This window comes from Antechinus flavipes, chromosome 1 (assembly GCF_016432865.1).
Source record: "Antechinus flavipes isolate AdamAnt ecotype Samford, QLD, Australia chromosome 1, AdamAnt_v2, whole genome shotgun sequence".
Taxonomy (NCBI): Eukaryota; Metazoa; Chordata; class Mammalia; order Dasyuromorphia; family Dasyuridae; genus Antechinus; species Antechinus flavipes.
Genome location: NC_067398.1, coordinates 261,464,762 through 261,486,798, shown reverse-complemented (window position 1 = coordinate 261,486,798; position 22,037 = coordinate 261,464,762). Strand labels below are relative to the sequence as shown.

The window sequence follows — 22,037 nt, the reverse complement described above, 5'->3', positions numbered from 1 at the left end:
AGTATATTTTATCTAGTCCAGGTAAGTTTTTATTTTTTCTTTAGTACATATTCCACTCATGCAGCATATATGGGACATAAGAAATAAAAAAGCAGCAGCACTTGAGAGCTGTTCTTGAGTAGGATCCTTCCAGAGTTCCTTTGGTAACCCTTGGGGAAGGAAAGGGAGAGGAGACCCAGTAAGACTTTTTTAGTTGGGATAATTAAATGGGCCAACACATCAAAGGGCCTAGGCAGGAGATTGATGAGAGACTTAAATGCCTGTTCTGACTATAGTCCTCTTCTCTGTTTGAAAGTTTGCCTCCATGACATCTCATAAGATTCAACACCTGCTATAGTGCTGTTTGCATTCCCTAGCATGTGGATTCAGATATCTTAGCATGTGGACTTAGATAACAGCTAATGCATTGTTAGGATTCTTACAAGGTGTTAAGTCAGTTATCTAATTTAGCATGGTACTTAACAGTTTTCTAGTTCACTAATGTACTTAGCACTTATTAGAATTCTACAAGATTCACAACTTTAAGAGAGCATATATAAGCTAGGAGCCTCAACTAAGACTACAGAAGCCCACTCTGGGATGAGGAGACAGATTCATTTAATTTTCCACCTTTGTGCTGGCTGGAGGCTGAAGTACAAACAAACCTTTGGATTCGAAGACATTCGGAGGGAGCTAGAGACAGAAACTGGCAAAGGACTAAAGGCAAGATCCAGAAGGCCTCCAGAAAACTAGCCAAGCCCCAAGTGAAGGAGATAAAACTTTGAAGGATATAATAAAGGATTTTGACTTTAACTCCTGGCTGCATTTGAGATGATTATTACACTGAACTGAAACTAAGGCTGCCTCCAGAGACCCCAGGGAAACCAAGAGACCTGCTCCCAGAGAACATTACATCTTAGAGAAGAACATTACAATGCATAAACTTACTGACCATGGTGTGGGGGAAAAATAATCACACTCCTATAAATCAAAAAATGGGGAATTGTTAAGGAACATGCCTAAGTGAAAGGGCAGGTCAATTCTCTTAGAGCCTCCACAGCTGTGAATCATAACACTTGAGTTACAAAGAAGCTTTTACTGATACAGATGTTGCTTGTGGATTGTGAATGAAATAAATTGGAAGCAGAGGGAAGAGGAGAGAGGTCTAGAGAACTCAATTGCCTCTCAGTCTATTTGTATCATCATCATCCTCTCATATAAAGAGATCTATTCTATAGGTCTGAGTTAGACCTCCAGTAGTCACTGGCATGTGGCTCCCATATCACAACACTTTACTGAAGGAGAAAATTTTGCATTAAAAATCTTGACAGATATTTTCCATTTTTTAATTGTCCTCTATTGCTTTACCCTTAAATGCCTTTGGGATGATCTGATTTAAGTCTTTTGCTATGATCTTCCGTAAGATTTATACAAAATAAATTGTCTTGGATGCCATATTTTTCTGCTTACTAAGGAGGCCAAGTGTTTCCTAATGAGAATAGTTTCTAGGCTCTTTTGATCTCCATGTTGTGGATATTTAAATATACTATTACTTAATGTTTTATTATTAATAATTAATAAATTAATAATGAATGGATAAATTGATAAAATTAAAATAACTAATAATTGATATATTAAAAACACTTCCATAGTAAATATTGATAGTCCATGCAGATGTCAGTTCTATCCATTTTTCATTTTAAAAATATCAACTTATTTATGTTTACATTACCTCAATCTTACAGTCTTCTTTTTTAAAAAAAAAATTCTTCCAACTTAGTGTTAATATTTATCTTTGCTCTAAGGAAATGGTGGTCTGATTACATATAGCTGATTTGGAAATGACTACTATTAATAAAGGGGCAGCCAGGTAGTGCACTAAATAGAACTCATTTTTCACAAGCTCAAATCTGATTACAGATGCAGATTAGCTTATTAGCTAATGGACAAATCATTTAACCCTGTTTGTTTCAGTTCCTTATCTATAAAATGAGCTGGAAAAAGAAATGATAAACAACTCCTATATCTTTTCAAAGAAAACCTCAAATGGGGTCATGAAGAGTAGAACATGATTGAAAAATGACTGACAAGAAGGTTGGCATTGAGTTATTTTTTTTACTATTAAAAATAATTATTTTCATTTTTGTTACATTATTAAGCATTCATCATGATTATTAATTCTCTTCTTGAAGGAAATATTCATATTTTGTTAAAAGATTTCTGTATGGACTATAATTCTTTATTCTCTTTCATTCCTTGACATTCCTTAGTCCTTCCTGAATGTTTTCCAATATATTATGAAAATTCACTAAGCCTACCTTCACATTGAGGTCAATGGGTATTAGAACATATGTTGATTTAATTTGGAATGCTTTGTAATAAATTGAAATCATTTTTACAGTGGTTTTTGTTGCAAATATTTATAACAGACACTGAAATACAAGTTTCCAAGGAGAATCTGTAGTCCATATATTGGGAAAAATTACTAAACTTGGAGTTGTAGAATTTGGATTTGGTTCTTGGATTTGCTATTAATAAATATTGTGTTGGATAAATTACTTTACCTCTATGGGCCTCAGTTTCCTCATCTGTAAAATGAGAAATTTAGATGACTCCTAAGGTTCTTTTGAACTTTATGTATGTAATCCTATGCTCTGTATTTTTAGTTAATTTTCTTTTGCTTTTTGGATGTTATTGATTTGCCCCCTAATTAATTTAATTTAGAAGCTTAAAAAGATAAGAAGCTCTCTTATGTTTAGATTATCACCAGATTAATGTTTACAGATAGTTGCTCATTGTACAAGAATCTTGCAGATAAGAATTCAGAGTTAAGTTTGTGTCAACAATTAACTTGTGGCAGTCTTACCACCTTAAGCCTCCTTTTCTACCATTCTGTCAAAGCTACCACAGAAACAGGATGGGTTCTGCACAGAACTAACGGCCATTTTGTATTTTGTTTTGTTTTGTTTTATGGGTTACAATGGTCAAATAATTCAATACCAGATATCCAGATGGAAATTTACTCAGAAAATGTGTAAATAAGATCATAAGAACTTAAAGGGACCCTGAAAATCAGCATGCAGTCTCCTCATTTTATAGAAGAGGAAACAGATTAAGTGATCCAGGCTTTCAGAGGATTTGAGCTGTACAATCAAGAATCTTCACAGTTATAAAGAATGTGTCATTTTCAATTCCAATATACTTGTGATGGAAAGTGCCATATGTATCCAGGGAGAGAAGACGGATACTGAATGTGGATCAAGGCATAGTATTTTCACTTTTTTTTTAAATTGTTATTTACTTATTTTTTTTTTCTTTCTAGTGGCTTTTTCCCTTTTCATCTGATTTTTTGTGTGCAGCATGATGAATATGGAAATATGTTTAAAGAATTGCACATGTTTAATATATATCAGTTTGCTTTCTGTCTTGGGGAAAGGAGAGTTGGGAGAGAGGGAGAACAATTTAGAACACAAGGTTTTGGAAAGGTCAATGTTGAAAACTCTCTTTGCATATATCTGGAAAAATAAAATACTATTAAAAATAAAGATAAAATAATTTTTAAAAAATTTGCCATTTTAATTATGGCTTCTAAGTTGAGTGAATTCAATGATTTCACTAAAGTTACTTGATTCTGACTCATCAATATTTAACAAATTCTCCCCTTTTTTGTGCTACTGATTGGCTAATCAGTGATCCATAACTCAGGCTAGTTATCTTGTTTGATAGTAAGATCCCCTTATAAATATAGTAGAGGACATATCTATTTTTGGTTTGTTTTTATGAAGTTTCCCAATATGAATAAATGTCTTATAGGGAAAGAGAAGACTCTAAATGTCAGGGTTAAATACAAATGTACAAATAGGATGCAATTCTTTAAGAAAGCTATAAATGTCTTATCAGTACATCATAGAAGTCAATATTTTATTAATGAAACTATCAAACTGCATTCTCATATGACATGCAAAAAAGAGATTAAAGGATATGTTTTTATGATATTAGAATCAGAGTCAAGATTAAGAGAAAATTTAGGACAAAAAGAATCTTAAATTTATAAAAGTATAAATGGATGGTATATGTAGGATGAATGTGGAAAGTATACATTAAAACCAGGAAAAACAACAGTCTATTCATTTTCAGCATGGTTAGTAAACTTTTGAATTCACCAGTCTGTTCTTGGTATCCCTGTAAGTGCCGAAAACTCAACATAGTTGAAAGAATTTTTAATCTCCCTCACCATACCCTAAATTTAGTACCTCTTTTTTGTTTCTCTTAAAAGAACCACTACTATTTTAGATCCTCAAGTTCATGACCTTAAAGAAATGCTCAATTCCTCCCTCTTAATACATACAACAAATTAGTTGTTGAGTATTGTCAATTTAATATCTCTCACATTTATCTCTCTTCACTCAAAAGTCCAGAACCTTAGTTAAGGTTCTTATCAGACTTTTCAAGAAGTAAATACGTCACCAAATTGATCAGATCAAGCAATCTCACTGATATTCTAAAGCCAAAAGCATGAAAAGGAGGGGAAAGCTTACCCTTATAAAAATATTCATAGTAACTTTATTTTTACTAGTGAAAAACTAAATAATCAGTATGATTAATGATTGGGGAATGGTTGAGTCAATTATGCTATATTAATGTACAAGAATATTAGGGTACCACAACAAAGGACACAGGAAGAACAGAAAAAAAAAAAGCTGACATACAAAATGATGCAGCATTAATGAATGTCAGCATAATAACTACATAAACATTTGCTACAAATATTTTAAAAATAACAGAAAATGGATCATATAGGCAGATTTGGATGGCATAATAAATTTGTTACTTTGTTAAAGTTTATTTAAAAAAATTATACTCTTAATCAAACTCTTTCAAATCTTCTGTCTCTCCCTATCACTCACTGGATTCTTCTCTACTGCCTTCAAATCCCACCATCTCACTTTTAGCTTCATCACTGATGTCAAAATGCTATTGCCAAAATTAACTCTGATTTCTTCATTTCCAAATTTTATTGGTGTTTTCAGTATCCAATTCTTTTTAACTTCTCTGCTGCATATGACACTGTTAATGAACCACCTTCTCATCCTGTTCACTCTCCTCTCTAGGTTTTTGTAATAGTACTCTCCCCAGCTTCTCCTCCTTCCTTTATGATTTCTTCTCATTCTCCTTTCCTAGATTATCATCCACACTATGAGACCTATAGGAAGGTCTTCCCCAAGATTCGGTCTTGAGGCTTCAGCTCTTTTCTCTTTACACTCATTCTTGGAAACTTCATTGGCTGTCATGGGTTTAACTGTCATATGCAGGTAACTGCCAAATATATGTATGTATGTATAAAACCAGGCCCAGTCTCTCCTTTAAGCTTTAATTGTATATCACCAATTGCCTATTGGACATTTCAAATTAGATGTACCAGAGACTTTCAAACCTAGCATGTTCAAGCCTGAACTTATCTTTCCCTTTAAACTCCTCATTTCTAAGCTTTCTATTTCTGGTAAATCTCCCATCATCCTTTTAAGTTCCCAGATTTGTAATTATAGCAATATCTTAGACTCTCTACTTTTCCTCATCATACCATCCAACAGTTGTTAAGTCTTGCCATTTCTTTCTTCATGACATCTCTCCCATTAGACCCCTTCTGTTCACTTAAAAAATAGACTATCTAGATTATTTCAAAAGCCTTCTTATTAATTCCCTGTCTTGTCTCTCAACACTCAGTTCATTGCATGCATTGCCGCCAAACTAATTCTCCTTAAACACAGATCTGACCATATGACATCTCAACTCATGCTTCTTCTCGCCTCTAGAATAAAAGGCAAACTCCTCTGTATAGCATTTAAAGCCCTCTATAACCAGACTTCTACTTCTCTTTACAGACTTGTACATTATTCTCCTCTAATATGAGAAGATCTAGCCAAATTGCACACATCCATAAATTCCTCCCATACTCTTAACCCCTTCTTTCATTTCCTAATCTCTTACAATCCTTTTCTTCCTTTTAAGATACAATTGAAGTATGGCCTTTTTTGATTTTATGAATTGTGAATATCCTTCCTCTCCAATTGTCTTAAATTTAACTACTTTGTATTCATTTGTATTTATTTGCTTTATTTTATACTATACATATTCATGTAAATGTGTGTATGTATATGTGTTTATGTATGTGTGTGTGTGTATATATGTATGTATGTGTGTATGTTTTTGGTCTCTCCCTTTTTAGAATATAAACTGGTTGTGTTTTATTCTTTGTACTTGTATCCACAGCCTAGCACAGTACTTTGGTAGGAACTTAATACTTATTATTGGCAACTTTTTAAGATAATAAACTACAGAACTATTTCTGATCTGCAATGATAGAGGGAATTTCCTTCTTGGATCTCTTATCTATATCAATGAAATTTTCAAGTCCTAACCAATTATATATATGTATATATACATATATATTCAAGCTCTTATATTAAAAACATATAGGTATATATATATATTTTTTTGTTTATACATAATCATATGTATATACACATATTTGCATATACAAATGCACGGGTGTACATATAGACATTTACATGTTATGTGTGCATATATATGTATGTGCACAGTGCAATATAACACATTCACATGTGGAAAAAGAAAAAGAGAAAGAAACAGATCTATTGAGACTATTCAAAATTGTAGGGGGAGAAAAGGCTTGGAAGTCTCTGAAAGAAAACACATTACTTTAAAACATGTTAAAATTCTGGAATAAAATCAAATTGAATATTGCTTTACTTGTGTCCATGTGGGGGAATATCCTGCTGTGGATTTCTTTATGAAGAGTTGTTAAAAATTCACACTAATTTGTTTGCAATTGGGCTAGTAAAAATTGGTTTCCCCCCTCCCTTAAAATGGGATTCAATCAGACTTTCAAGGTATCACGACAGTCCCATTTGGGTTTGGTGGTTCTCAGTTCTCATATGATTTAAATCAGGGATTCCTAACCTAAGATTTGTGGACTAATTTCAAAGGGGTGGGTCCCTGAATTTGTATGGGAAATGTTACATCTTTATTACAATATAACTGACTTCCTTTGTCATCCTATGTATTTTACTCTATGTACTTAAGACATCAAAGTCACACCAAGTGTCTCCAGGCCGAATCCACCGTAATAAGTCTGAGGTGCCGGTAAGGCCCAGACCTATTGAAAGTAGGAAATCTGGGGAGGATGGGGAGAGGGAGTTTTTCTTATTACCCATAATCCTTTTCCTGGACTTCCGGGTGAGGCCCGCAAGCAGACAAATGGAAGCAGGTCTGTCCCCGCCCCCACCCCACTCCCGAGGAGGAGCTATCTCGCAGTTTAGGCCGGCAGACGGTGGGAGGGGATATCCTCCTAGCCTCAGCCTCCCACTTCTATCCATGCCCCAAAGCCTCTCCATTTCGGAGGGGTTTTGGAAATGTGGTGGCACCGACTTATTCCACCAGATGACTGGGGGTAGGGTTGTATGCCAGGAGGAAAGACGATGGAAGAAGAGACTCCCGGAATCCAGAGCCTCCATGATTTTTTTTTTTCGGGGGCGGGGTTTAGGGAGAGACTAGGGGTCGTCCCGCGTCTAGAAGCGAGCGATTCCACGCACTCACCGGCAGGGGTCGTCGCGTCAACGCTTCTCCCTCATCCCGGAAGGGGGCGCGCGGTGGTGCCGCTTCGTCTCGGGGAAGGGGAGGCCTACTTCTCTTCCGCACCTAATCGACTTCCGGTCCTGTGGCAGTTACTTCCGGGGGCTCGTAGCGCCTCCTCCGGGAGGCTGACAGTCCCTGTCGTGCCGCTACTGATGCAGCTTGGATCCGGGGCCCCTGCAGAGCCCTTGAATGGGGAGACTACTCCTGTGTTTCGGGAGATGCTCGGGGACGACTCCGGATCCCAGGAATATGAAGCGAAGGGTGCCGAAGCCTCCGCGTTGCCACCGCCGCCTGCCATAGACTTCCCCCAGGAAGGGTCGGATATTCGATACGACGGTGAGCGGACCTGGGCAGCATCTAGGCCCGGGGATCGGGGGCATTGGGGACCCCGTTGTCCCACGGGGATGGGATGGGATAAAAACAACACAAAGCATAATTCCAATTAGCCGAAGCAAATTTTCTGCACTTCTCCCCAGCACCTGGCACGGTCGAACTTATTTGTTAAGCTAAATGCGTTTTTTCTCCAAGTGTACTGCATGCTTCCTTCCCTATTCTTTCTCACACACAACCCTACACATATACACACACTTCTCTGTCCTGTCAGACACGATTCAGTTTGTCCTAGAGGTTCAGGTGACAGCTTGAGATAAAGGAACCAGGTAAATTGATCTGTGCAAAATTCATCGCCCTTTGGGAACCACAAATGCAATATGTTTTCACTTTGAATGAATGAAAACACACTTGTTACTGCTGAGGTAAAAAAATCAGTAAAGTTGGTGGTGGTGGTTGTTGTTGTTTTTTAACAGTGATGATATGTCTAAGCCTTTGGCATATTTGGATAGCAGCCAAATTTTATTATTGAGTTCATATTGTTGCTTCCTTGACAATGATGTAACTAGAGATTGCTTAGTGATGCAGAACATAAACCGCTCAGCTTTTTATCAGTTGTAAAGTGCCATCAGATATAAATACTGGACTTTGTGCCAGGAGCTATGGGTTTTTCATAGTTTTAAACACACCTTGTTTCAAGAAATTTATAATCCAGAAAAGAAAGATGGCAAACCTTTTTAGATGTAACATGGAGACAGCAAACCTTTTCAACAGAGTATTTAAGGGGGATTAGAGAATTCAACTGAAAATTGAATGAGTTCAAATTAGATAGTTAAAAAATGATATAACTTATAATTAGCGTTGTCAGTTCCTATGCTTTTAGTTGGTATTTGGAATGAAGAACATTGGCCCAAGTTTTACCGAAATTTAAATAAAATGCTTATGTAGGATATGTCAAATTTTGTATAGTCTAAGACATTTTTATAGTTTAAATGTCATGTATACAAATGTAAAAATAAAAAATTCAGTTATTTTTATATCTTTTTATAAGCAATTCATGCAGGAAACATAAATGACTTATCCCAAATTGTTAAGAGTAACATATCTTTAAATGATATTAGTATATAACACTTATATAATTTCTTCACCTATAAAAGAAAATAAGAGAATATGTACATTATACTTGGCATTTAAGTGGGAGTCAGAATGGTGTAATGGAAAGAGTAATGAGTATGTAGTCATAGAAATTTTTGATGTGGCTCTTATATTATCTGTGTGACCTTACTCTGGATTTCATTTTCTAGTGGGTAAAATAAAAGAATTTGACTAGATGTTCTCCAAGGCTATTTAATACTTTACATCTATAATTCATTTGTTCCCATTTATAAAAGGGAAAATTACAAAATTTATCTTCATTTTTAATAGACAAGTAAGATGACAAGTTTAAATGAATTTGCAAAAAAAGTAAAGCCTTCGATAATCCAAGAAAGAGATTTATCCGTAAACATGTAAATTTACCTTGTCTGTAGTCTTGTGATAAGGTTTTCTGTGAATTCAAGATTACTCCTGAAAGGAGTAAACAACATGATAACCTTGTAAAAAATTTTCTTATTAGGCTGGGTTAGTAATAATACTGTTTACATAGAACCTGTTCCTTTTGAGAATTTCATAGTGTACATAAATATCCTTTTGAAAATTTGTACTTTAGAAAATAAAGACAAGGCAAGATGTGTTTTTCCATTTTTTTAAAATGAAGAAACTGATACAGGAAAGTTAAATGACTTATCTCAAGTTATTTAATAAAAGAATAAGCTATTATATTAGTTTTCCCCACTTTTCTCAGGCTGCCAAACTCCATACCTTTAATCTGCTGATTCACTTAAGAACTAGAATGTGGATTTTTGTTAATATTAATAAGGGCAATAATAAACTCCTTTATTTCCTGTATTTGTGTTGAAGCTCATATCTTTAGAATTATAAGGGACCTTCCCGGTCATTTAGTCCATCTCTCTCATTTGCAACATCAAGCTAACCTAGCTTAGAAGTTTGCCCAAGACACAATAGATACTATGATTCTGTCTTTACTACTGAGAATCATAATAGTGACACTTTAAGAAATATTACCTTTCCATAATAACAGTTTCCGTTTAAGGCCTTAAAAGCACTTTTTTTAGACTGGTGTAAGAGGAATACATACATACATACATACATACATACATACATTATATATATATTTCATTATCCTCACTTTTTACAAATAAGGAAACTTAGAAATTCATAAAGATTAAATACTTACCCACTGTCACACAGGTAATAAGTTGCAGAGCTGCTGAGTCTCGAACCTTAGACTTAAAAATCTAGTATTCCTCTCACTATCCTATAATGCTTCATAATTAGAGTTTAAAATTAGTCAGGACTTTTTCATGAACTCATTTGGCTTTCACAATAATCCTGTGAAAATATTTCAGAGAGGAAATTGAAACTCAGCAAGATTAAGTAGTATACTAAGTGGCAAAGCTGTTTCATTTTCTCTCTCAACTTTTACTTAGATCGTCCCTGCTCTTTCTCTCCCTTCTACCTCAGATTGTTTCTACCTTCTTATCCTCAGAACTCATTTATTTCATGCATCACAAGGAAACCTGTCTTCTCTTCCCTTTAATAATTATCAAGTTCTTTTATTTCCTTGATATTTGCTTCTTAACATCCTGCCAGGCTGATTTTGGTTCTTATGTCTCCACTAAAAAAATCTAGTCTCATTTTCAGTCTTTATCCTTTTCAGTCTTACCTTTTTGATTCTTCCTTTACATTGTTAACAGCTTAATTTTCCTTATGTACAAATCTGATCTTGTTATTCCTTAAAACTCTTACATAAAATCTAAAAAAACCTTTTTAGCCTATCATTTAAAACTCTCCAGAGTTTGGCTTTTTAGCCTCATCTCTCACTATTCCTCCAGCCAAATTGGATTACTTGTGCCTCTCTCATCCCTACTTCTCTTTTTTGGTTAAACCTTTGATATGCCTAGAATGTCTACTATGCCTTTTTCCTAGACTTTATTCTGGTTCTATCCATCAAAAGCCAGCCCATATGCCACTTACTTCATAAAGATTCCTGATTCCTTCACAAGCATACACATACACACATACACTTCCCCTCCAGTATTTATTTTGGATTCTGAATATTAGGGTCATAAACCCAGAGTTCTAATGGACTCAGAGGCCATCTAGTCCAAAACCCTCACTTTTTATATGTGGAAGCTAAGGCCTAGGAAGGGAGTTGAATAAAGTCATATGGGTAGAGTCAGGTGGGGTTTGAACTCACATCCTCTAACTCCAGATTCTTTCACTGTACCTCATACTAATAGTTTGATTATTTGTTTGGAGAGATTTTATGGCAATAGCACAGGACTCCAGTCATAAGACTTGGTCCTTTACTTGCTAGCTCATTGACTCCAAGACTTTTTGCACCTTAGATTTTTTTTAATTTGTAAAATAGGAATAATTATACTTAAAATAGTTATTTCAATATTTTTTTACAAGGAAAGTGTATTGTAAACAGTGAACTGTTGATACTTATTAAATATATTGTTTCTCTGTTACTGACATTAGTTCTTTGAAAGCAAGGGTTGTTTTTAATTTAATCTGTATCTTGTTCAGGATGCGCTTTATACATAGTAGTAGACACATGTACATGTCTACAAAAATAGAGTTATAAAATGTCGGAAATGAGAGAGACTTTAGAAATCAGGGTCAACTCCTTCATCATACAGAGGAGGAAGTTGGAATTCAAGAGACTGATGGTGACAGGGTAAGGAGCAGAGACTGATTTTGAGCCTGGATCTCAAATCTAGGACCAATTCAGGACTCTTTCAATATGATACTGATTTGGATTAAAAACTGTCTTCACTAAGGTTACCAATGACTTTTAGTGAATTCCAGTGCTGTCTTTGTAATTTTTATTTTTCTGAACCTCTCAACTGCATTTGACTCCATTGACTATGCCTAGTTTCTTAAGCTTTCTTTTTTCTTTAACATTTGTCCTGTTTTTTCTTCTACCACATTATTTTACTCAATTTTCTTATCCATTAACCATTCCTCTTAGACTTTTTCTTCTTTTCTCTTACTATACTTAAGTCATTTAAGACTGTCATTCTTTAGTCTCAACTAGTGTATTTAAATGTCAAAATCTCCATCCCATGTACATGTTGCATTTAGGATGCTTTCTTATTTTGCCATTAGTATGCAGGACATTTTCACTTGATTGTTTCATTAACATCTGACATGTTGAAAATGGAATTCATCTTCCATTTACAATTATCAATTCCTACTTTCTCTGTGTTATCATCACTAGCATCATCCTCAGTTTCCCAAGCTTGAAGTCATGACTTAAATCATTTCTAAAACTTGGAATTTTTTCCCATGCTATATCTTGGCATCTGATCCTTTATCTCTATAGCTAGCATATTTACCCTCTTTATGAAATGTTGCAATAACTTCCTAACTTATATCCCACTCTAATCTCTAATCCCACCAAAACATTTAACATAGCTGCTAGAACAGCTGTACTCATATATACTTTATTATTTTGCTTCCCTATTTAGGAATTTATAGTGGCTCTCTTATCGTTTGTTATATGAAATAAAAACTTTTCTGTTTGGTGTTCAAACATCAAATTGTTCTGTTCCTCAATCACACCAACTTTATTTCTTATGTATTTCTCAGCATGGAATTATCATTGTAGCTAAGCAAATTTGTTTACCATCTCCCCACTTAATTGTTGTTGCCCTTGTATGTCTGTTCATGTTATACTTTATTCCACTCCTCACTCCCTTACATGCTGTCCTACTTCAAGGCTTTATGCTTTTGTTAGAATGCAGCTTAAAACTCTTTGCCAGGGAATTTAACATTATTTAATTTCACTCTACTCTGCATTTTTTTGTTCTTGTCTCCAGCTTTGTGTTTAATAATGTGTGCATTATTATTCTTTCACACGTGTATTTTTATTGTCACAGAAAACCTTACAATTTATTTAAAATAGGTATTTTTTTTTTTTTTTTTTTTAGAATCAGATGTTCCTGCAGAACTCCAGGCTGTGAGAGGACCTCTTCCACACTCGACTTTTCCTTCTGCAGTTGCAAACCAATTACTGCTTGTTTCTTTGTTAGAGCACTTAAGCCATGTGCATGAACCGGACCCCCATCGTTCAAGACAGGTGTTCACATGTTAGTAAGAATCAACCAACCTCATTTACTATAGTTTATAAAAACTAGATAATTTGTTGTTTGTGTGTTAAAGGCTTGATAAGTATGTGATATTTAGAAAATTAGATGTGTAGCAGGGATAGGGAATCTAAGAAAAAAAAATATGTGACTAGTCTTAATCTTTAAACTCATTCTGTTTTTGTTTTCCAACCATTTATTATATGTAATTGTGAAGATCTAGCATTCTTTTAGTCAAATGCTTTTTCTGCATCTATTGAGATGATCATTTGGTTTTTGTTTGTTTGGTTATTGATATAGTCAATTATGCTAATAGTTTTCCTAATATTGAGCCACTCTGCATTCCTGGTATAAATCCTACTTGGTCATAGTGTATTATCCTGAGGATGATTTTCTGTAATCTTTTGCTAATATTTTATTTAAGATTTTTGCATCAATATTCATTAGAGAGATTGGTCTATAATTTTCTTTCTGTTTTCAGCCTACCTGGTTTAGGTATCAGTACCATGTCTGTGTCGTAAAAGGAGTTTGGTAGGACTCCTTCAATCCCTATTTTTTCAAATAGTTTATATAGCATTGGAGTTAATTGTTCTTTAAATGTTTGGTAGAATTCACATGTAAATCCATTTGGTCCTCAGGATTTTTTTTTAGAGAGTTGGTTAATAGCTTGTTCTGTTTCTTTTTCTGAGATGGGATTGTTTAGGATATTTACTTCTTTCTCTGTTAGTTTGGGCAAGCTATATTTTTGAACGTATTCTTCCATTTCATTTAAGTTGTCGAATTTATTGGCATAAAGTTGGGCAAAGTAATTCCTAATTATTGCTCTAATTTCCTCTTTGTTAGTGGCGAGTTCTCCCTTTTCATTTTTAAGACTAACAATTTGATTTTCCTCTTTCTTTTTTTTTTAAATCAGATTTACTAAGGGTTTGTCTGTTTTGTTGGTTTTTTCATAGAACCAATTCTTAGTTTTATCAATTAATTCAATAGTTTTTTTACTTTCAATTTTATTGCTCTCTCCTTTTATTTTTAGAATTTCAAGTTTAGTGTTTGACCAGGGGTTTTTAATTTGTTCCTTTTCTAGCATTTTTAGTTGCAAGCCCAATTCATTGACCTTCTCTTTCTCTGTTTTATGCAAGTAGGCCTCTAAGAGATACTAGCATTCTTTCTGTAACATAAAAGAATAATACTTAAAATCTTGAACAAAATCTTGTATTACAACTATGTACTCAAAAAATCATTCATTTGTATTTATAATACTAATTCATACATTGCTAGGATATCTCTTGTGGATGAACAAACAAGCATATATTTTAAAAAACTTGGATGCTAAGTCACTTGAAAATATACTTGAAAAGTAGGTTAAAACCAGCTAAATAATTTGTTTCATTTGTAGAAGTTATAGAGCCTAGGGGAAGGAAAAAAGGAGATAGGTTGTTAATGTTCTAATTAAAATTCAGTTTCTGGGGAATGGCCAAAGACAGGAATTTATTTTATTATGATTTTAAGGGTTTACAAAACTAAACAAATGTGCTAATTGTTCTCTTAAGGAACATTAGTTATAGCTGTTAGAAAAATGTGGGTGTATGTGGTTGCATACACATAGATGTATGTATACATAGTTTTATATTTGTATGTGTGCATATATGTATACTGTATGTATGTATCTACCCACTATAAACAAATACACATTATCTCTTATGCCTTTTTTCTAAAAGTAGTAATTCACATTTATATAGTTCTTTAAGACTTGGAAGATGCTTTCTATCTAGAAAGAGTTAAAAGTATAGTTTTGTTTCTTTAAGCCATTATTGTCAAGATTTCTATTAAATTAATTATTTTTTCTGCATTTTTTTGTAGTACTTTGTCAGACTTTTACCAAAATGGGGCTGTTATCTTCCTTTGCTTGCAGTGAAGAATTTAGTTCTTTGAGACTGCATCACAACAAAGCTATTACTGAATTAATGAGAATAGCTAAGCAGAGAGTTCTTGAGGTAATTTTTGTACTCCTAATTCCTTTTATTATAATAGAGTATTTGAATTCAAAGTAAAAATTATATGCTGACACCTTGAAATCTCCATGTAAAAATGGTATTCTATGAAAATAAAAAAATTCTCTCCCCTTCCCACCCGCCCTATTTAAAAGTTCTAACTTTGTAGAAGGAAACCTGGAGCATTGCTAATATTTTTTGTTGAGGAAAACATCTATCCTGCTTTTCATTTTACTATTTTCATTCATTTTTATTTTTATATAACTATTATTGAAAGCTTATTGGATTTTTTCCTCCAAGTAGCAATGTACTTGGAATTATTATGACATATTGTTGTTTAGCTTTTGCTTATTGATGTATTTATATTTTATGTGGATATTATTTAAAGAAAAGCTAAGATCATTCTCTGTAATTTAAAAATTGATTTTTCTTTTTCCTTTTTCAGGCTCAGCATGAAAAATATCCTCATGTCCATAGAATCAGGTATTTGCTTTTTTTTGATCATCATAAGTAGTAAACCACTTATCCAAAGGTCTAAAACTTTTCAGGCAGTGTTGATGGCAATTAAATTTCACCACTAGTTGATTCCTTTGTTACTGATCTATACGAAGAGGAGGAAAGTCATTTCTTTGATCCCCAGTTCAGTTAGTCACTACTGTTATATGATACAAAATACTAACATCTTAAGTATCTAGTTCCCTTAGGGAATGTGCTGTTGAATTGGAGTTTACTCAAGTTGTAAAAAAAAGGCTAAATTAGAAATACTTTTAAATGGTCATTTTGGGGGGTTACTTTTAAGTACATGTAGTAATTATAACTGGATAACCAACTGGGGCTTAGTGGAAGTTCTTAACAGATCTGCTTTCAAGAAAAGAGTTATTATTTAGATATACCTATACACATATATGTATATATCCACACACAAAACAAATTTTTCCAAGATATTTGAAGGTACTGGAGAAAAAAATTGTTATCTCAGTTTAATCCTCTACCTTTAATACCATTTATACTATTCATTTGTTTATCAAAAAAATTCATTATGGATAATAGAAATAAAAATCTCAACTGTCATGGTTGTCACCAGTAGCAAATCTGAAGTAGACGCCAAATTAATCAGATTTTGCTCTAATTTTATTAATATAATCAATATAATTAATATTTATATATTTAATTAATATAAAATAAGAACTAAATTCTTAACTGCAGGCAAAGGAAGATAGCAGCCCCAATTTTGGTAAAAGTCTGACAAAGTACTACAAAAAAATGCAGAAAAAATAATATAAAATAATATAATTATAACATAAAAAATTATGAAATATAAAAAAAACTTAAGATATCCCACATAATATTAATTTTTGTTTTTTTTGTTTTGTTTAAAATTTTTAGAGCAAAAGAAGTGGTCTTTGAAGCACAAACTTCTCGTTATCTAAATGAGTTTGAGGAAATTGCTGTCTTAGGAAAGGGCGGGTATGGAAAAGTATACAAGGTGATTATATTTTTAGACTAATTCAGTTTTCATGAACTTTTTCAAAAGTGTACACTAACATTGAAGCTTCTAAAAATAAGTTAGGATCTTATTAATATCCCTAATACATTTGTAATTAAATTTTTTGGATATAATTAAATAATTAGAAATGAGGTTCTTTTTTGCCCAGGTTCATTGCCCAGGTTCAGTTTGGGGTCCTTAGGTTTTATCATTTCATTCAGGAATTTCTTTGTGTTATTAATTCACTATCCCACAAGTGTCAGATTCATAGCCTGATATATAATTGCAATATTGTGAATCAGAATAAAATATAATTTGGGAATGTTTAAGAAAATAAATAAAAATACAATACAGCCTAGATAATGTTAATTTGCGATTTTCTACATCAATATACAGCCCACAGAGTTTTATTTCTATTTGAGTTTGATACCATTGTATAATACTATTTTGGGCTTAGCCTACCTCTTCTTGGAACTGCATTTGCAACCATTCTTTGAAGCAGGTTGGTATTATTCAAAGAGTTTTGAATTTGAAGTCGAAAAATGTAGGCTTTGGGCCTCTCTCATTTATCTATGTCATCTTGGACAAGTGTCACTTTAACCGTTTTTGGAGGCTGTCAAATGAATGGGTTAGACTAGATGGAATTTCATGGTTTTTCTAAGGAACCTCTTAAATCTTATGCTCCTAAACTTCAAGTTCTTGGGAATCTCCTTTCAATTTCAGACCCAAATCTAGTGCCACCCCTTCCATGAAATGTGTTTTGATTTTCCCCTTTCCCTGGACCTTTTTTAAAATTGATCAACTCTTCAAATAACTGTTTGTTGAATTGAATAAATTCATAAAAAGGTTTAAATATCATTAAATACATCAGCTCCAGTTCTGAATTTTTATACTTCCACCAGAATAGGAAGCCAGAAATGTACTAAAAGTACATTAAAAACAGTTCAGATTTGCATTTACCTACTAGTCAATTTAGATTCTCTGAATCTAATATATTCTCTGAAATATATAAATATATTTGTGTCATTAATAAATTATAATTTTTGTCTATTTTGTAAATTTCAGGTCAAGAATAAATTAGATAGACAATTTTATGCAATTAAAAAAATTCTGATTAAGAAAGCCACTAAAAAGGATTGTATGAAGGTAAGGATTTTCAAGTCTCTTGAAAAATATTTTATTGTTTAATCTAATATTCCAATTGAATTCTATATCTACAAATCAAAATATAGATAATGTATATAATTGTCAGTTTTCAAATCCTTTGATTCTGATAAAATATATTTAATGCTAAGTGGTATAAAATATAGTTTTAATTTTTAATTTGATCACTTAGACATTATTTCATGATTCTGGAGTGCTTCAGTGTCATTTTTGTGAAATTGAAAAAATAAATTGTCTAATATCAGCTTGTGATAATGGGATGCAACATTTTATGAAAGAGTTTAGTGGTAAATGTTTCAGGACTTAAGAGTTTAGCTCCAGAAGTTCCACTACTGATTTGCTGTGTACCATTAGGCTAATCATTTACCCCCCTCTGTTTTGGTTTCTGTACATGTAAAATAGGGATTAAATAATGCCTACCCATCCTATTTTTATCTTAGAGGATTTTAGGGAAGACTCTATGAAAATGCTTTGAAATGCATACAACATGAGACACTTTTTCTATTTTGTTCACTAATAATAAATTTATTTCCTTTTCATAATATAGAGTGCAGAAAAATTTTCCAGTGACTGCAAGTTTTAGGATTCCAAAAACCCTAGAAGTTCCACATATTGTTTGTTAGTAGAAGTTGATACATTGAACTTGTAAGAAACTAAAACCCAATCTAAGCTTTCTTTTCCAGGTACTTCGGGAGGTCAAGGTGCTGGCAGGTTTGCAACATCCTAACATTGTAGGCTATCACACAGCTTGGATAGAACATGTTCATTCAGCTCAGCCACAAGGTGAACATTTATTTGATCTAATAGCTAAATGTTTCTGTTTTGGAATTCTTCCTAAAAACATATGGCAGGTCGTATGAATCAGCTTAACTCTTTTGTATCTTACCAGATTGACATGTTTATTTTCACAACTGTAAATTAACATTTTTGCCTATATTTTTAGCAGTAGTATGGTAAATTGAGCTTTGTAAATATGGATTTTTGTACACTTCAAGTTTGAGCAAAATGTATCTTTAACCTGAGGCATAGAAGTGTGGTGAAAGATTGCTGGATTTGCTGTGAGAGGGCACGGATTTGAATCCTGGACCCGCTATCTTGTATTGTTTTTATGAAGTCCATATTTCTCTGGGCCTCAAGTTTTTCATTGTAAATGAAGAAGTTAAATTAGGTGGCTTCTGTAATCCCTTCCAGCTATAAATCTATGGTCCTATATACTTTTTTGTCAATATCTTTATACTTTTGGAGATCTTAACATTTTTCTGTGATTTTTTTTTTTTTAAATTTTACCCAGATAAGAGACTTCCTATTGTCAAGTTTCCATCTCTCCAGTTGGTATCTGATGAAACAGAGGACAGGTATAAAAAGGGTTAAATATTTGGATTCATAACAGTGGGTATGGTACTTCAAAAGTATGTAAATATGTCAGGTATTGCTTAGGTAACTCTTATATTGTTATTGTTATTTTTTTTTTTGCTATTAGGTAGTAGTATTTTGATTGAGTCTTCATTCCTTTTCCAATTCTAAGATTTAAATTCTCTTCTCCTCAGATTATCTCCTATCCCAGAATTTAAATAGACATTGTAATTAGCAGTGTTTGACTTAGGGCATTATTTGTTATACTATCTTTTCTGCACATTGATTTTACATTGTCTTTCTTTTACTTTAGAGATCAATGTCATATTCAGAGTGATGAAAGTAGTAGCTCATCCATTATTTTTGCTGATTTAGACTCAGAAAAAGAAAAACCCTTTGCAGAAACTTGCATTGACAATCAGAACAACAAGTTAGTAAGCTATACTGATTTGATCACAAGAGATAATAATGATTATGAGTCACAAGAAAACTGCTTAGTTAATACATCTACTAGATCACTTGTTAACCATCATATGCTGCAAGAGAATAATTCGTACCTAGAGGAGAATTTTACATCCACTGAAGAATCTTCTGAAGAAAACTTAGCCTTGCTGGGACAGAGTGAGGTAAGCAGGCTACCCCTATCTATCTGTATCAATCTTATACATAATAATTGTGATTATAGAAGGATTGCTAATGTTAATTTTTTACAAAAGGAAGTTTTGAGTAAGCAGCTTTCAATTTTGGAACAGAGGCTTGTAGACCTTGTAGTTTGTGATTTATTAAAAAAGAAAAATCCAAATAATTGTGGACCTGATATATCCAGTGAATGGGTATCACAGAAAAAGTAGATCTCTTTTGAAGAACTCTGATCTTAGTCCTAAAATCTCCTCAGCCTTGATTACTCAGCAGATCTAAAACTACTCAAGAGATAATTCCTAGTAAATCATGAAACATTGTATCATTATTTGATCCTTTAGGTGAGGTATCATCTTATGCTCCATATTCAGATGCAGCTATGTGAAATCTCTCTTTGGGACTGGATTATTGATCGAAATAAAAATAAGGGATCATCTGTAGATGAACCTTCCTGTAAGTTTTATATTCTATGTTTATATTCTATTCTATGTTTAAATATCTGTGTTGAAAAACTAAAATCAGTAAGTAGTTTTGTTTTATTTCCACTTTTAAAGTTCAGGTGGTGTTACTTTCTATATAAATTTCAGACATTAGAAATAGAAACATGCATTTTTATATCAGTACCCTTCCTGTGATCTACATGGAATGTGTTATTCTATCTTTGAATGTATTATACTTTTTGGTTAATGACTAAATGTTGAAAGAAATTACTATTTTTTACTTTAAAAAAAGTAAATTTTCAAGTACTTTTTTGCATGGACTTAATTATTAGGGATCAATGGCTATTTTCAAAAGCATTTGAAGTAGCTCATAAAATTAAACATAATATGAGATAATTCAGATAAAAATAGAAAACAAGCTAATTGTAAGATGGGAGTGAATTTTTGTTACTAAATGCCTGAGGTAAACCTATTGTACTTGGATACTAAACTTGGCTCTGAGTTTCCCTGGCAACTTTCTGTAATTTCTGATGCCCAGATCAAAATAACCCTGACAAATTTGTTTGCAGAGTAAACTTTTTCCTAGAACTAAATGAATATGTAAAGTCTTTTGAATACTATATAACACTAGATAATGTTTTCTGATACATTTGGCAAAAGAGAGATCATATTCAAATGGATATTTTACTTAATGTAACTTAATAAAGTCTAAGACCATAATATTAAATCATCACTTAGTAAAGAAAGGATTGAACTAATTTGACAAAGCTATTTTCCTTTCTGATTTTCTGACTCAATAGTATTAGAGTTTGTAGTATCTGTAATGATATATAATTAACTGATCATAATTTCTAAAACCTTAGATTAACCCCCCCCTCAAAAAAAAATTAGGTTTAACTGATACTTTCAATTTTTTATCATAGTTCTTTATGGACATTTTCTCCTCTTTTTAAATTAAAACTTGCCTTGTTACAAAAAAAAAAAAAAAAAGACTGGTAATTTGTTATTATATATTTTGAATCCTCCCTGATATTCTGCTGGGCACATGACAATGTCTCTTTTGTTTTGAATTTCTTTTCTTTTTTTCTTATTCTGTTTTTTTAAATAAAAGAAATTTTAAAAATAAGAAAAACAATGAAGCAAAAATACATCAGTATCTGAGTTAGAAAAGGCATTGTCAAATGCTAGATTATTGTCAGTTCATGATTTTATAGTCTTAACAGTCATTCATAATGCAAATAGTGCATATTACTGCTAACATAGGCAGACATATTCTTTAGATACTAAGCCGTGAGAATGCAGAGTTATCATTCTGTCATGAAAGTTTAAAAGTAAGTCTTGTGTTCTTATCCTAAAAGTACTAACAGTGCTTGGGTACTATTAAATAATCAGAAAGGAAAGTAGTTTTGCTACATTAGTTCAACCCAAGTTATTTTTAGTCTGGCATTTTGTCTGTATTTGTAGTTTGCCACTTCACCACAACATAGGCAGTATTACAATATAGGCACCTAATATTTTCTTTAAGAAAGGTCTGATTCTTCTCAAGTACTTACAAAGATTACTATGCTTTATAGTATTGAAATGATGATGTCATTGTAAAACGTTTTTAGGAAAATATCACCAACATGGGATACCTAATAGTTTAAAGCAGAAATACTTATGCTGGAGTCTATGGATAGATTTCAAGGGATCTATGAAATTGGTATTTATTGGTTTTCTGTGTAATCTTGTATTTTATTTTATACTTTTGAAAAACATTATTTTGAGAAGTCCAAACATAGGTTTT

General features: G+C 32.8%; 1 protein-coding gene across 1 annotated transcript in view; it reads left to right on the top strand.

Annotated features, from left to right (window-relative positions):
* Positions 1-7,368: 7,368 nt before the first annotated feature.
* The window catches only part of EIF2AK1 (eukaryotic translation initiation factor 2 alpha kinase 1), a 38,839-nt gene continuing 24,170 nt past the window's right edge, over positions 7,369-22,037 (top strand). Inside the window, exons 1-10 of the mRNA XM_052000861.1 lie at positions 7,369-7,971; positions 13,026-13,184; positions 15,039-15,172; positions 15,615-15,652; positions 16,556-16,655; positions 17,721-17,801; positions 18,503-18,602; positions 19,111-19,174; positions 19,486-19,798; positions 20,153-20,264. Coding sequence (XP_051856821.1) covers positions 7,461-7,971; positions 13,026-13,184; positions 15,039-15,172; positions 15,615-15,652; positions 16,556-16,655; positions 17,721-17,801; positions 18,503-18,602; positions 19,111-19,174; positions 19,486-19,798; positions 20,153-20,264 — 1,612 coding nt within the window. The 5' untranslated portion in view covers positions 7,369-7,460. The remainder of the gene's footprint in view (positions 7,972-13,025; positions 13,185-15,038; positions 15,173-15,614; positions 15,653-16,555; positions 16,656-17,720; positions 17,802-18,502; positions 18,603-19,110; positions 19,175-19,485; positions 19,799-20,152; positions 20,265-22,037) is intronic.